At 46.5% G+C, this 11,707-nt stretch overlaps 1 protein-coding gene across 4 annotated transcripts in view; it reads right to left on the bottom strand.

Annotated features, from left to right (window-relative positions):
- Positions 1–6,864, bottom strand: part of pcloa (piccolo presynaptic cytomatrix protein a) — a 32,319-nt gene extending 25,455 nt beyond the window's left edge. For all 4 annotated transcript variants that reach the window (XM_088282678.1, XM_088282652.1, XM_088282661.1 and 1 more), the window contains exons 1-3: positions 6,411–6,864; positions 4,073–5,249; positions 2,986–3,984 (exon numbers count right to left, since the gene is read on the bottom strand). In XM_088282678.1, the coding sequence (XP_088138804.1) occupies positions 2,986–3,984; positions 4,073–5,249; positions 6,411–6,625 (2,391 nt within the window). In that variant the 5' untranslated portion in view covers positions 6,626–6,864. The remainder of the gene's footprint in view (positions 1–2,985; positions 3,985–4,072; positions 5,250–6,410) is intronic.
- Between the last annotated feature and the right edge of the window lie 4,843 nt (positions 6,865–11,707).

Raw genomic sequence — 11,707 nt, 5'->3', positions numbered from 1 at the left:
ACACGTTATTAGCATAATCTGTTCATAGAGGTTGATCAGGAGAATCTAATGGCTTTTGACGCCGCGTAATGAGGCCCTCCCGAGATCTTTCTCCCATTCGCGCCTGAGCGGATGTCGCAGCTCGCGCCGCCCAAAGGTGCCGTCGACGTGACTCACAGGCTTCTGGAGTCACGAGTCAGATGGTTGCGGTGCGCGCTGCTGAAGCAAGGCAAAAAAACGCCGCCGCCACCCATATCCTTTCTGACACCCTGCGATTTCCCCCCTTCTCGTTTTTATCCTCTCCACTCCTCCACACCACATTAGCATCCTATCTGTCGTCGCTGATCGCAGCTCCTGCGCGCCTCCGCCTGCCGATTTGAAAATCTATTCAAAAGTGAGAAGCCAATGCCGCTAAATAATTTCTTACATCGTTTGCCAGTGTGCTATTCAGCAAATTATATCTCCTGGTCCAGAAATTCGGCCTTACGACATGAGCAGAGGCAAAAATAGAGGACGGCTATTTGGCTAAAGCTCTAAATAAATTGGAAAAAAAAAATGCTTTCTGAGTTTAGTCATTACCGTCGTTACCTGACCAACTGTGATGTCTGTCAAGTGGCAAAATGGCCGCCCCCTTGAGATGGAGAAGAAATTAATTCATATTCTACAAACGCAATATTAATCAGAATACTGTGTAAAGATTTTTTTAAGTTGGTTATATTATGGAAAGTTGTGTTGTCGTAACAAAAAAACAAAAAATTAATTAATTTGTTTGTATCTCAGTTGTTTACATGAATTTCATGTATTAGCAAAGAGTTCTGTCGATATCAGTGTTGGTTTCTTTTTTTTGTTCCGGCCGCTGCAGGTTTTCGTCGGATGGTGTGCCAGACAGTCCGTCCACGCAACAAACTTACTGTTTCCACTCTGGGATCGCTGCCACGGCGGCTAAGTGCATTGAGGGGGAGCGAGGATGTAAACACAACAGGCTGTGCTAACGAAAAGTGACCAGTGCCAAAATGTGGGTGCGTATTTCACAAAAGCACACACCTTCTGCCTCACTAGCACCAAAGGTTCTTACAGCGAAATACATTTACCGTTCGGAATATATCATAAATAAAGATAAATCCCGTCATCTCACGTTCGCATAAAGGGACGTGTATGTGTTTTTAAAAGGCGAGCTGACCCACTATCGCTCATCTAGCACGCTTTTGTGGCCGCCGACTATTTTTATACACGCGGGCCTCCAGGGCACGTGAGGGGAGCGCTGTGAGGCAGTGGGTGAGGAAAGAGGGGGGAAGGGTGTGAGGACGGTGGCAGATGCGGGACAACCTTACAACGAGAAAAAAAAAAAAAGATCAAATAGAAAAAGAAAAGATTGTTTTTTTTACGTTCTTTTTCCGCAACGGGTATTGCTGGGGATTACACGCACCTGACGGGAGGATCAAGCCTCCATAGAAATAACAGGATTCCCGTTGGCCTTTAAATCCCTTTAGGAAACCGGGATTAAAGCCGGTAGCTGCCCACGTGGCTCGTACGAGGACCCCCTTCGTTGTTTCGCTAAGACGCCGAGCGTTACTCAGGTGCATTCGTGTGTGCATTTCACGTATTAGAACATGTGCGGCGTCGCTTCTTTGTGACTCATCTGGAGCAGGAACGCGGCGGCCTAGATGGGAGTGAAGCGGCGTCACACGTTCCTGCCACGCAAATGCTTCCCTCCGCCGCGCCGGTGTTCAGATGACTGATCGCATCGTTCGGCTCCTCATTTGCAAATAAAGCCCGGCGCTAAACGGAAAGGAAACCTGAGTTTTTTACTGAGAATTAATGCTGACTCAATCAAAACGTGGACACCTTGATGCGTTGAGTTTCAATAAAGCTAATGGAGGGGTGAGAATGAGCGGGTTGATTTCCCGTGAGGTCATTCCCAGTTTAGTTATGCTTGCTCCATCTGAAGGCTCTCAGGAATACTCAGGAGATTACAAACGGGCCATCCAAATCTCCCTCCAATTAACAAAGACGTATGCATGTGCGCTCAGGATTGTTGACAAACAACACCGTCATGGTTTCAAGCTGAGGTTCAAATTTGCGTAAGCGGCTAGCAGCAAGCCACTAAGCGGTTGCCTGTCAAGAGCCGTCGGTCTCCTTATCAATAGGTGAAAATTACTCTTCACAATTTTAGTGACAACCTGAAACAGTTGCAGTTCCTACTAATCTTTTTTTTTTTTTTTTTTAAGAAACCTGGCTTTCTCAAATGAGCTGGTCTAGCCCGGCAAAATCAGTTTGCTACTATGCACAGTCTAAAACTTCAGTTAAAAAAAAAAAATGTAACTCATTCACTGCCAGTAAAAAAAAAATGAATCTTTGACGTCTTTATCCGTCAATGGTATTAAATGCGTGTGACAAACAAATATATATATTTTTTTTATTTTTATTCAAATAGTCGATTCCTCGATATATTCGAATATCCAATACCTGCAGCCCTACTAACATGTTGGCTATAATTTTCTTGAAATACTCGTAACTAAATAAAAGGTGAAGGATATCAAAATGGCCCTGCGTCTTTCTAATCATCAGTATGCAGCCCTTGATGGACACCCTCGCTCTTGACAATGAGACCGATTGCTATGCAGCAAACGAGCCAACGTCAGTATGTTTTTGGACTGCGTGCTGCAAAAACCACTCAAGCGAAAACCCTTTTTGGCCTGCGTTCCCTCAACATACTGATGCTCCGCCATGGTCTTCCATCTGGTCTTAGCGAGCCGACACACAATGTGGTGTCACAACAGAAGCGGGTCAAAGGCGTTTGGTTTCCGTGTCGCCATCCGCTCACTGCATAAAAATACTACGAAAGTTGTGTACGACACACACACAGACGCATTATTTGTGCTCGGGTCAGGGGTCAAGCGCTTCGAGTGCTCCTTGATGGCGGGATGACTATTTAAACAAGCTCCTTTGTCTTACAGCCTCACTCTCCCCTCTGTGGTTACGTTCGTGTGTGCGTGTGTGCGTTACCTCTCCTAAGTGCGGAGTGGGGTTGAATCCACACAGATTGCACACGCTCTTCTTACACCCGGTGCAGAGGCTGTAGTTGGGCGCTTCTGATGTCCCCACGTTCAGCTCCGCCTTGCAGAGAGGGCAGCTTTCCTTAGTTTTGGATGCTAAGTCCAAGCTGGGTTCTCTTGATTTGATCTTTGATGGTTTTCTGGATTTGGCCGGTGGAGTATCAGGAGCAGAATCCGAATCAGGGGGAGAGCCCGGAGCAGAGAAAGGAGAGTCAGGTGGGGAGCCAGGGCCAGAACCGGGTCCAGAGTCGGCTGGGGAGTCCGGCGGAGACACAGGTGGGGAATTGGATGGTTTTTCTTCCTCACCGGTGACGAGACTGGTGGCCGAGTTCAGGAGCGACGAGCCGAAGCTGAACATCTGCGAGGCGGTGGCGGGAGGTTTTGCCGCTTCTGATAATCCACCGAAACCTCCAAACAGCTTCCCGGTGACGGACTCCTCCTGCTTTGGAGCTGCCTGCGCTGGAGGCTTGGACGAGTCCATCAAGCCACCGAAACCACCAAACAGTTTTCCAGTGACGGTCTCAGTAGCTTGTGAGGAAGCAGCGGCCGGCTTGACCGAATCAGTCAAACCTCCGAAACTGATGCCTCCCAATCCACCAAAGAAGCTAGACTCCTGCTTGGCCTTAGCCGGTGATTGCTGGGGGCTGGCTTTCTGTTGAATGGGCCGGCCGGTCTTGGGATCAATCTTGGGTGAGCCTCCCAATGAGGAGCCCGGTGAAAGTGGTCCTGGAGAGCTTGCACCTGGGGATTTCTGCCTTGGAGTGGTAGGAGGCGTCAAGCCCTGGTCTGAGGTGCTTTGCTGCTTGATGAGCAGCTTGCCAGGCTTTCCTGAAGCCTGTCTCTGTGGCGAGGGAGGGCCCGAGCCTTGTTTGGGCTTAGTCATACCTGGGGGGTCCATACCCCCCATTGCTCGCTGCATCTGGCAGTTCAGACACAACCATTCTTTACCCTAAATGACATAAGAGAAAGGCTTTAGTTAGAAGATGCATAGTGTATGTCTACTATAACAATACAAAAATATATAACAGAAATCTTACTGCTGAGTCCGGGGGGCTGAATCCACAAAGGCTGCAGACTTGGTTCTTACACTCAGTGCACTGACTGTAATTTGGTGGGTCCTTTGATCCAGTATTCAACTGGGTGGTCTTACACAGAGGACAGAGTCCTCCCGCGGGCTTCGTAGAACCCTGTTGACTCTTAGAAGCATCCCCAGGGTGAGCTCCAGGCCCTGGTGGTCCTTGCTGTTTAGATCCAGGCTTGCCCGGTTCTTTTTGCTGCGGGGGACCACTTTGTGTCTGTTTAGCACCTTGACCGGGTGGTTCTTGACCCATTCTAGGTGCCTGTTGTCCTGGTGGGCCCTGTGCTTGTCTGGGTCCCTGCTGTCCAGATGGACCTTGACCTGGTCTTGGTCCCTGCTGTCCAGATGGACCTTGACCTGGTCTTGGTCCCTGCTGTCCAGGTGGACCTTGACCTTGTCTTGGTCCCTGCTGACCTGGTGGGCCTTGACCTTGTCTGGGTCCCTGCTGACCTGGTGGCCCTTGACCTTGTTTGGGTCCAGGCTGCCCTGGTGGGCCTTGACCTTGTTTGGGTCCCTGCTGCCCTGGTGGTCCTTGACCTGGTCTAGGTGCTTGTTGCCCAGGTGGCCCTTGTCCTGGCTGCCCTTGGCCTTGCCTGGGAGTCTGTCCAGAAGGTCCCTGAGTTGATTTTGGTCCTGGACTTGCTTGTCCTTGCCCGGGTTTTGGCCCCTGTCCAGAAGGGCCTTGACCTTGTTTTTGGGGTCCCCCTTGTTGTGGCGCCTTCTGGCCTGATCCTTGTTGAGGGGCCTTGCCAGGTGGCTTTCCTCCCTGACTGGGATCAGGCGTAGCTCCCTCATCCTCTTCCCCAAACAGCCCAAACTTGGGAATGTTGACGGAGTCGCCCATGGAGGATATGGAGGAGGACACGGAGGACGTCATGGATGACATGGCACTGAGGGGGTTGGCCCCACTGAGGAAGCTAGAGCCAAACATGCCAGATGATTTGCTTTCAGAGTCTTTGGGATCCTGCCTGAATCGGGACTCAAAAAGATTGAGGGACGAGGGACTGCGCCCTGTGGCGGGCCTGCCAGGCGGACTCTGGTTGAAAGCGTCTACCGTGCGACTCTTACTAAGGCCTGCAGGGCCCCTGGAGGCCCCTGGCTGCTGGGATCGCTGCTGGACACCAGATTCCGACGGTCTGCAAGAGACAAAAAGTTTGTTCACAATTTTTTAAAAAAGGGGGGGGGGATATCATCATGGTATATCATCCATGTCTAGCATGGTGATGATATTCTAATAATTATATACATTGAGATATCAGCTATTTCAACATGAATTTGTAGCGTGTCGCAGCTGCGGGCTATCGCTAACGAGTAACTGAACATGGCCAAATGACACTGAGTGTACATCACGGAGATGAAGAGGCGTCAGAGGCGAGAGGGAACCAATTTCCGTGCGCTGTGAGGAGCAAATTGTTTGTGGTCTTCATTATGCAACATATCGGCCTACATTACTATCGCCGTGTAGTATCATCAGATCGTTATACTAGTGCACAATCCACTATGTTCGTTTCAGCACCCTGGACAGAAGCACCAGACGTACGCTTAAATTTAAAGGAGGGAAGTCTGAGGGGGAAGTGACATTAACACTGTGTTTCTATTTTTAGTCATATTAATATTGATGCACCCTCGACGATCCCCGTTTTGCTTGCAACCGTACTTATTTCTCAATGCGAGCCAATTAAAAGAAAATCGCATCAGGCATTTTTAGGCATTTGCAGACTCCAAGCCCCTCCCACTCTTTGGGCACACACACCATTAAAATCCAATCTGGGCAAATTTATCTTCAGATCAGAGTCTAATTGGGAACATTAACGTGAATACAAGCACTATTTTGTGTTGTCGTTCGTGATACGTCGTTCAAATAGGGAAAACATCGGGTTGCTTTTTTTAATTTTTTTTTTTGTTACCCAGCAGGCTCTTCGACAATTTGGCACAAATACTGGAGGTGTGTCTCCTCCTCCTTTCATCTGACATAAACAATCCGGATTGTATCCTATTCAACGGCCCTGTGCAAATATTTACGCGTGTGCATCCGTGTAGGAAAAAAATGCAGCGCACAGCGCACACAGTCAGCTTAATATATTTCGTCCCGAATCGGCATTTTCATGCATTCGTGTGCACGGATGCTGATGATTAGCCCCGAAAATTGGCTTTAATAATGAGATCACGTCTGGGTGGATTACAAAAAAAATGGGCGTGAGCTGAGTCCCGCTCAGCCACAACACATCGCTGAGGGTGGATATTGTGTATAAAAAAAAAAGAAGACAATTGGTAGAAATAGTGACACTGAGCCCTGCCTTCGTGCGGCCGCGGCACCCCCAGGCTGCCTGCCCTGCGCCCTTGACATCGCCGCGGCGAGCTGCTTCCGCTGCTCCTCGCTTAGCTCCGCCAGGTCCACCGGAGTCCCGCCGGGGACCCGAACGAAGCCGCCGGCCCCGTCGGGTGCCAGCCCCTCGGGTAGCCCCTGCAGCGGGCCTTCGCCTCCTCCTTCCAGGCTTGCCTCGTTCCCCATGATGCGACCCCTCCCGAGTCAGTCCTGGATCGATGCGCCGCCGCGACCCGAGCCCCCCCACTGGCGCCGCGGGTTTTAGCTCCGAAATGCGCAGCGGAAACGGCCTCGGTGCATCTCACACGGGTATATCCTTTTAATGGCTACTTTCCTCGCTGCCGTTCCACTGCCGTTTGGTTTCTGCTACGTAGCGCATCTCTGCAGCTTTACACACCAGCTACCAGCTCTCCGTGACTGGGGGTCTTCCGTTTCACTCCCTCCATCGCCTCCAATGGCGACATCCGGTTGTTATTTCAAAATAAAACATCGATTAAGGCTCATTGCTGTTTATTTTACACTCTGACTAAACGCTACACATCAAATAAAAACTCGCTAAACCCTGCGTATGAATAGTGAACTATATAATCGATCGACAATCAATTTAAAAAGGTGACTAAATGACGTTTACGATGGTAGCTAAGCACCACTTCCGCATTCTACATGAAAACACGCGTTAACTTGACGCGCTCGGTGCCGACTGCGCATGCGCCGTCTTTGACAGGTGAACTGGATTCTTCAGTGGAGCAAAATGTGTCGTTAAAGGAGAATAACCCGCATTAATACATGAGGAATGAAGTCCATAATTGTTTAAGGGTGTCACATATTATACAGCGCGGTCCAATAATTCACATGTAGTCATTATAAAGTCTCGAGTGTGCGCGCAAAGAGCTGATATCATAATAAGAGCCGGTGAAGTGCAATAAAGCAAAATGTCAAAAGTGAGAGCTTATCTACAGTCGCTGTGGAGGATGACTCATATTATGAATCACAATTCAGTGCCTTGGCTTTCTTTGGCAATAAGAAGGCGCGCAATCGAACGTGACATCCCTTGATATGATAAAAATACATTTGTGTGCGACACAATTGTGATTAATTCCCGCTCTCCTCTGAAAATGAGATTCCTTTACTCACACAGTAACAGCAATCATAAAAGAATGGGTTGAAATCATATTTTACACCCAGAGAGGTTTACAGCGCAACACAACGAGTCAGCTCGACTGAGCGTCAAGCGGATGTGTTGCAACACGACACAAAAGAAACGCTTATTTGCTGTGTGTGTGTGTGTGTGTGTAGCTGCAGGACACATGTGTCCTCCACGCATGAACGCAAAACACCACCCTCAAGACCTTCGGAACCCTCTGCCAAGTGGGGAAAACGATCCAAAGAAGAACCCATTCCAGTTCTATCGCTCTGTGTGTGATTTATTCTGATTCTTATTAGAGGTGGAATTACAATTTAAAAGATGAGTCAAAGTAACATCATTATTGTGTATTTAAAACAACCACATTCTAATAATAAATCTGCTAACTTATAATGCCAAAATGTGTTAGAACCCTTAAAGATATATTTTTGAAAAATGCAGCAACATAAGGATATATTCTTTATCCTCTGCCAAAAATGACTAACACTAGTTACCTCTAGTACCTCTAAGTACACGATACTGCCACCTGGTGGCTAAGGCTGTATGTTTCTATAAATAGAGTACTATTTGTCTTGTTAAAACATGTTAAAAACATTTTGTTAGTGCATAAAATTGTGGGTCATTTGTTCAAAAATCTGAAGCAACAATCAACATTGTGTCATTAAAATGGTATCATGGAAATCATTCAGGATTGATCCCACTTTTCTCCAAACATACTTTGGCAAAGAAACACACTAGACAGGATGATGCTCATGGCAAACTTTTCGACATACTACCGTGTGTGTGTATGTCCATGCAACATGACTCTGGTAACCAGATAACAAACACTGCCCACGGTTCATTAATTTTGAATAGCTCAACAGGATCAAAGAGTTCAAACACAATCATTTGTAAACCCAATGTCTTCAAATAAAAAAAGAAAGTTGCACAATTTCAAAGTTACATACCTGGGACTCACTACTGGGTTGCAAATATGTCGATATCCTTGCGCCGTGTGCTGGGAGAGTGTGCGAGCGATCCCTGCCGCGTTCCCGCTGAGCTGCGCTCATCCAGATTAGCGCCTAATTCCGCCCTCGGCGTCGCCCGCCACTTTCTGTCCCCTAAAAATAAAGTGACGTTAGGAAGGAAGCGCCTGGTTTCATTTGACTCCACGCAGCAAGCGGAGTCAACAGGAGCACATGACTGTAAACAAAGACGTGAACAGGAAGTTGTACGAATCCTTTTTTTATCTTCTCAGGACGATCACACGCCTCTAATCTGTTTTCCTGTACACTAGCTGCATTCATTTCATTACTGAGGGTCAACTTGATATACTAATATATATGTATATATAGATAGATATAGATATATATTATTTTTTCTTTATTAAATTTTATTAGGGAAAAAATGAAAAATAATAAATCAAGGGGAAAAAAGCTCACCAGTTAAACATATCCCCCTCCTCCAGATTGACTCACTGAAAGAGTATGATGAGCTGCCATATGATTGGCTGATCCCAAAGTGTGAGCGAGACACCCTCTTTCCTTCCTCTTCCCCTTCCACAATGCTCATGAATTATTAACACCACCTACCTGTGGTCACCGCTTGGGGTGCGTCATCACTCCCCAGCGAGGGCTCCCCGGCGGCTTTCGCGAGAGACGTGACGCAAGTGAGTCACAAACCTGTGAGGGGACAAATATGGCTGCTCATTGTGACGCTAGCAAGAGTTGGGGACAAAAATACACGACAATATATCCCACTCTTTTCAACATGAATTCCAACACACAAGTGGATAAAAACACAAATGGAGTTTAGTTGCGCAATCTAGTGGTGACGAGGGTCAACTACAGTCCAACTCTTTGGAAAATATAAAAACATCAATTTCAACAAACAATTTCTCATAATTAATGATATTTCAGGGGGGAAATATAGCAGTGAATAATGCCCTAAAATTAGGATTGTAGGGCCTTGGCTGAGGTCAACATGTCTTTCAGAAGTAGTTTGATTCTCATGATGGGAGCTCTTCACAATGACCTCACTGTGCATTCCGAATACAAATGAAAATGTACTACAGAGAAGTGCTTGAAGAAAACCTTTAGCCTGGATTGAAATGTCATCTTCCATCTACCCTCCATTGGTTGCTATGACAGCAGCTGCCACTCACCTGAAGGGCTCCTTATGAGGAGCATCAGTAAGCATTGGACAACCTCTGATGTCAACATGGCAGTTCATCATGTCCGGAACTTACAGTCCTCGAAAGAATGCACCTTCAAAAACAAAAGAATGCTTCGTATTGGTGTCTTTTTTTAATGCAATAATGTGTTTGCTGTTGGACAGGGAAGTGCCTCCTGTTGAGTCTCATTCAAAACCCGTTGCCATGGCAACAGGAACAGTTTATTCACAAGTGCCAATCTCCACTTGATTGCGCCACTTGAACCATTTCAGAACAATTCGAACAATAATGAAAGTGATGTTAGAGGAACTGAGGCTATTTTTATTTTCAAAAGACATCTTACCGCTAGTTTTTTTCTCATTTAATTGGCCTTGTCGCTCAAGTTCAACACTCACCGTAATATTTCCAGCCACACCTCATAAATTAAATCATATTGGTCAAAAACACGTTTGTAAATGGATAATAATCCATATACAACGATAAAATAAAGAATAATGCGGAGGGAAATGTTGAATCCTACCTTCGCCATTACAAATAACACCTGTGAAAATCAACGGTGTTCTTCGTCTACAAGGGAAGCGCTGCTGCGGCGACTCTCTACCGCCACCTGTTGGTCGGCGGTACTATTAACGTATACAAATAACGCTACTATTTTTTTCGTTATAGTGGATATCAAAAATGTACATGAAACTCATTATGTGTTCAAATGTCAACGTACTTCACATAAACACTGATACAAAAAATCTTTTATTACATTATTTTGCAGGTGAGGTGGCTCAACTGGTAAAAACGACTTCCTGCTCTTGTAACCACTTCCTAATTGGCTGTGACGTCAATGACGTCACTCGTGGCCTCCCCATTAGCTACACCACATCCACTGTCATTAAATAAATGTTGGAAGTAGTGACGCGGCCACGCGACCGAACTTGATGTAATTATGAAGTTATTGATTGAATTGATGTATGAGTATGGCTCGGATAATTACAACCACTAACCACGTGACTATATATCAAAAGTGCAATATTTGGGCAGTATTTAACCCGTCAACTGGACACAGTTGCGCCAAAGAACCACAAGAGGGCAACATTGCAACGTTATCTAGTGTTGTGGTCCTTAACTAACACATTCGCACTGGAAGGCTATTCGTGAACTAGTTTGAATCCGGGCTGCATTTAACACGTCAATCGCCGCTAACTGGACGCAGTTGCGCCTTAGAGCCACCAAAGGGCAACATTGCAACGTTATCGCGCGTTGTGGTCCTAAAGTAACACATTATTTCCTACTGGAAGGCAATTCCTGAACTGGTTTGAACAGAGTTGCATTTTACACGTCAATTACCGCCAACTGGACGCAGTTGCGCCATAGAGCCACCAGAGGGCAACATTGCAATGTTATCTAGTGTTGTGGTCCTTAACTAACACATTCGCACTGGAAGGCTATTCGTGAACTAGTTTGAATCCGGGCTGCATTTAACACGTCAATCGCCGCTAACTGGACGCAGTTGCGCCTTAGAGCCACCAGAGGGCAACATTGCAATGTTATCTAGTGTTGTGGTCCTTAACTAACACATTCGCACTTGAAGGCAATTCCTGAACTACTTTGAATCAGCGGTGCATTTAACACAATTGCTGCCGATTGTGTTTAAGTTTGTTTCTCATTCAAATTGAGGACACACTTTCTGTTGTCACCCAACCGGGTTACAGACTTTAATCTGTTCGTAAACGCGTGCCGTGCAACTGTGACTCGGTCTCACACTAGTGACGTCACTCCGCGACACGTCAGTTTGTATACATATGAAATAAATATAATAATAATAACGGTACTGAATGTTATGCAAACATCTGCACTGGTTCTATACCTAAACACTCAAACTCTCTCTCACCCATGTTTAAATTTGTTTCTCATTCACATTGAGGACACACTTTCTGTTGTAACCCAAACGGGTAACAGACTTTAATCTGTTCGTAAAAGT

This window comes from Idiotropiscis lumnitzeri, chromosome 2, assembly GCF_059441095.1.
Source record: "Idiotropiscis lumnitzeri isolate Australia: NSW breed Sydney's pygmy pipehorse chromosome 2, RoL_Ilum_1.0, whole genome shotgun sequence".
In the NCBI taxonomy this organism is placed as follows: domain Eukaryota; kingdom Metazoa; phylum Chordata; class Actinopteri; order Syngnathiformes; family Syngnathidae; genus Idiotropiscis; species Idiotropiscis lumnitzeri.
This window is presented reverse-complemented; position numbering and strand designations above follow the sequence as displayed.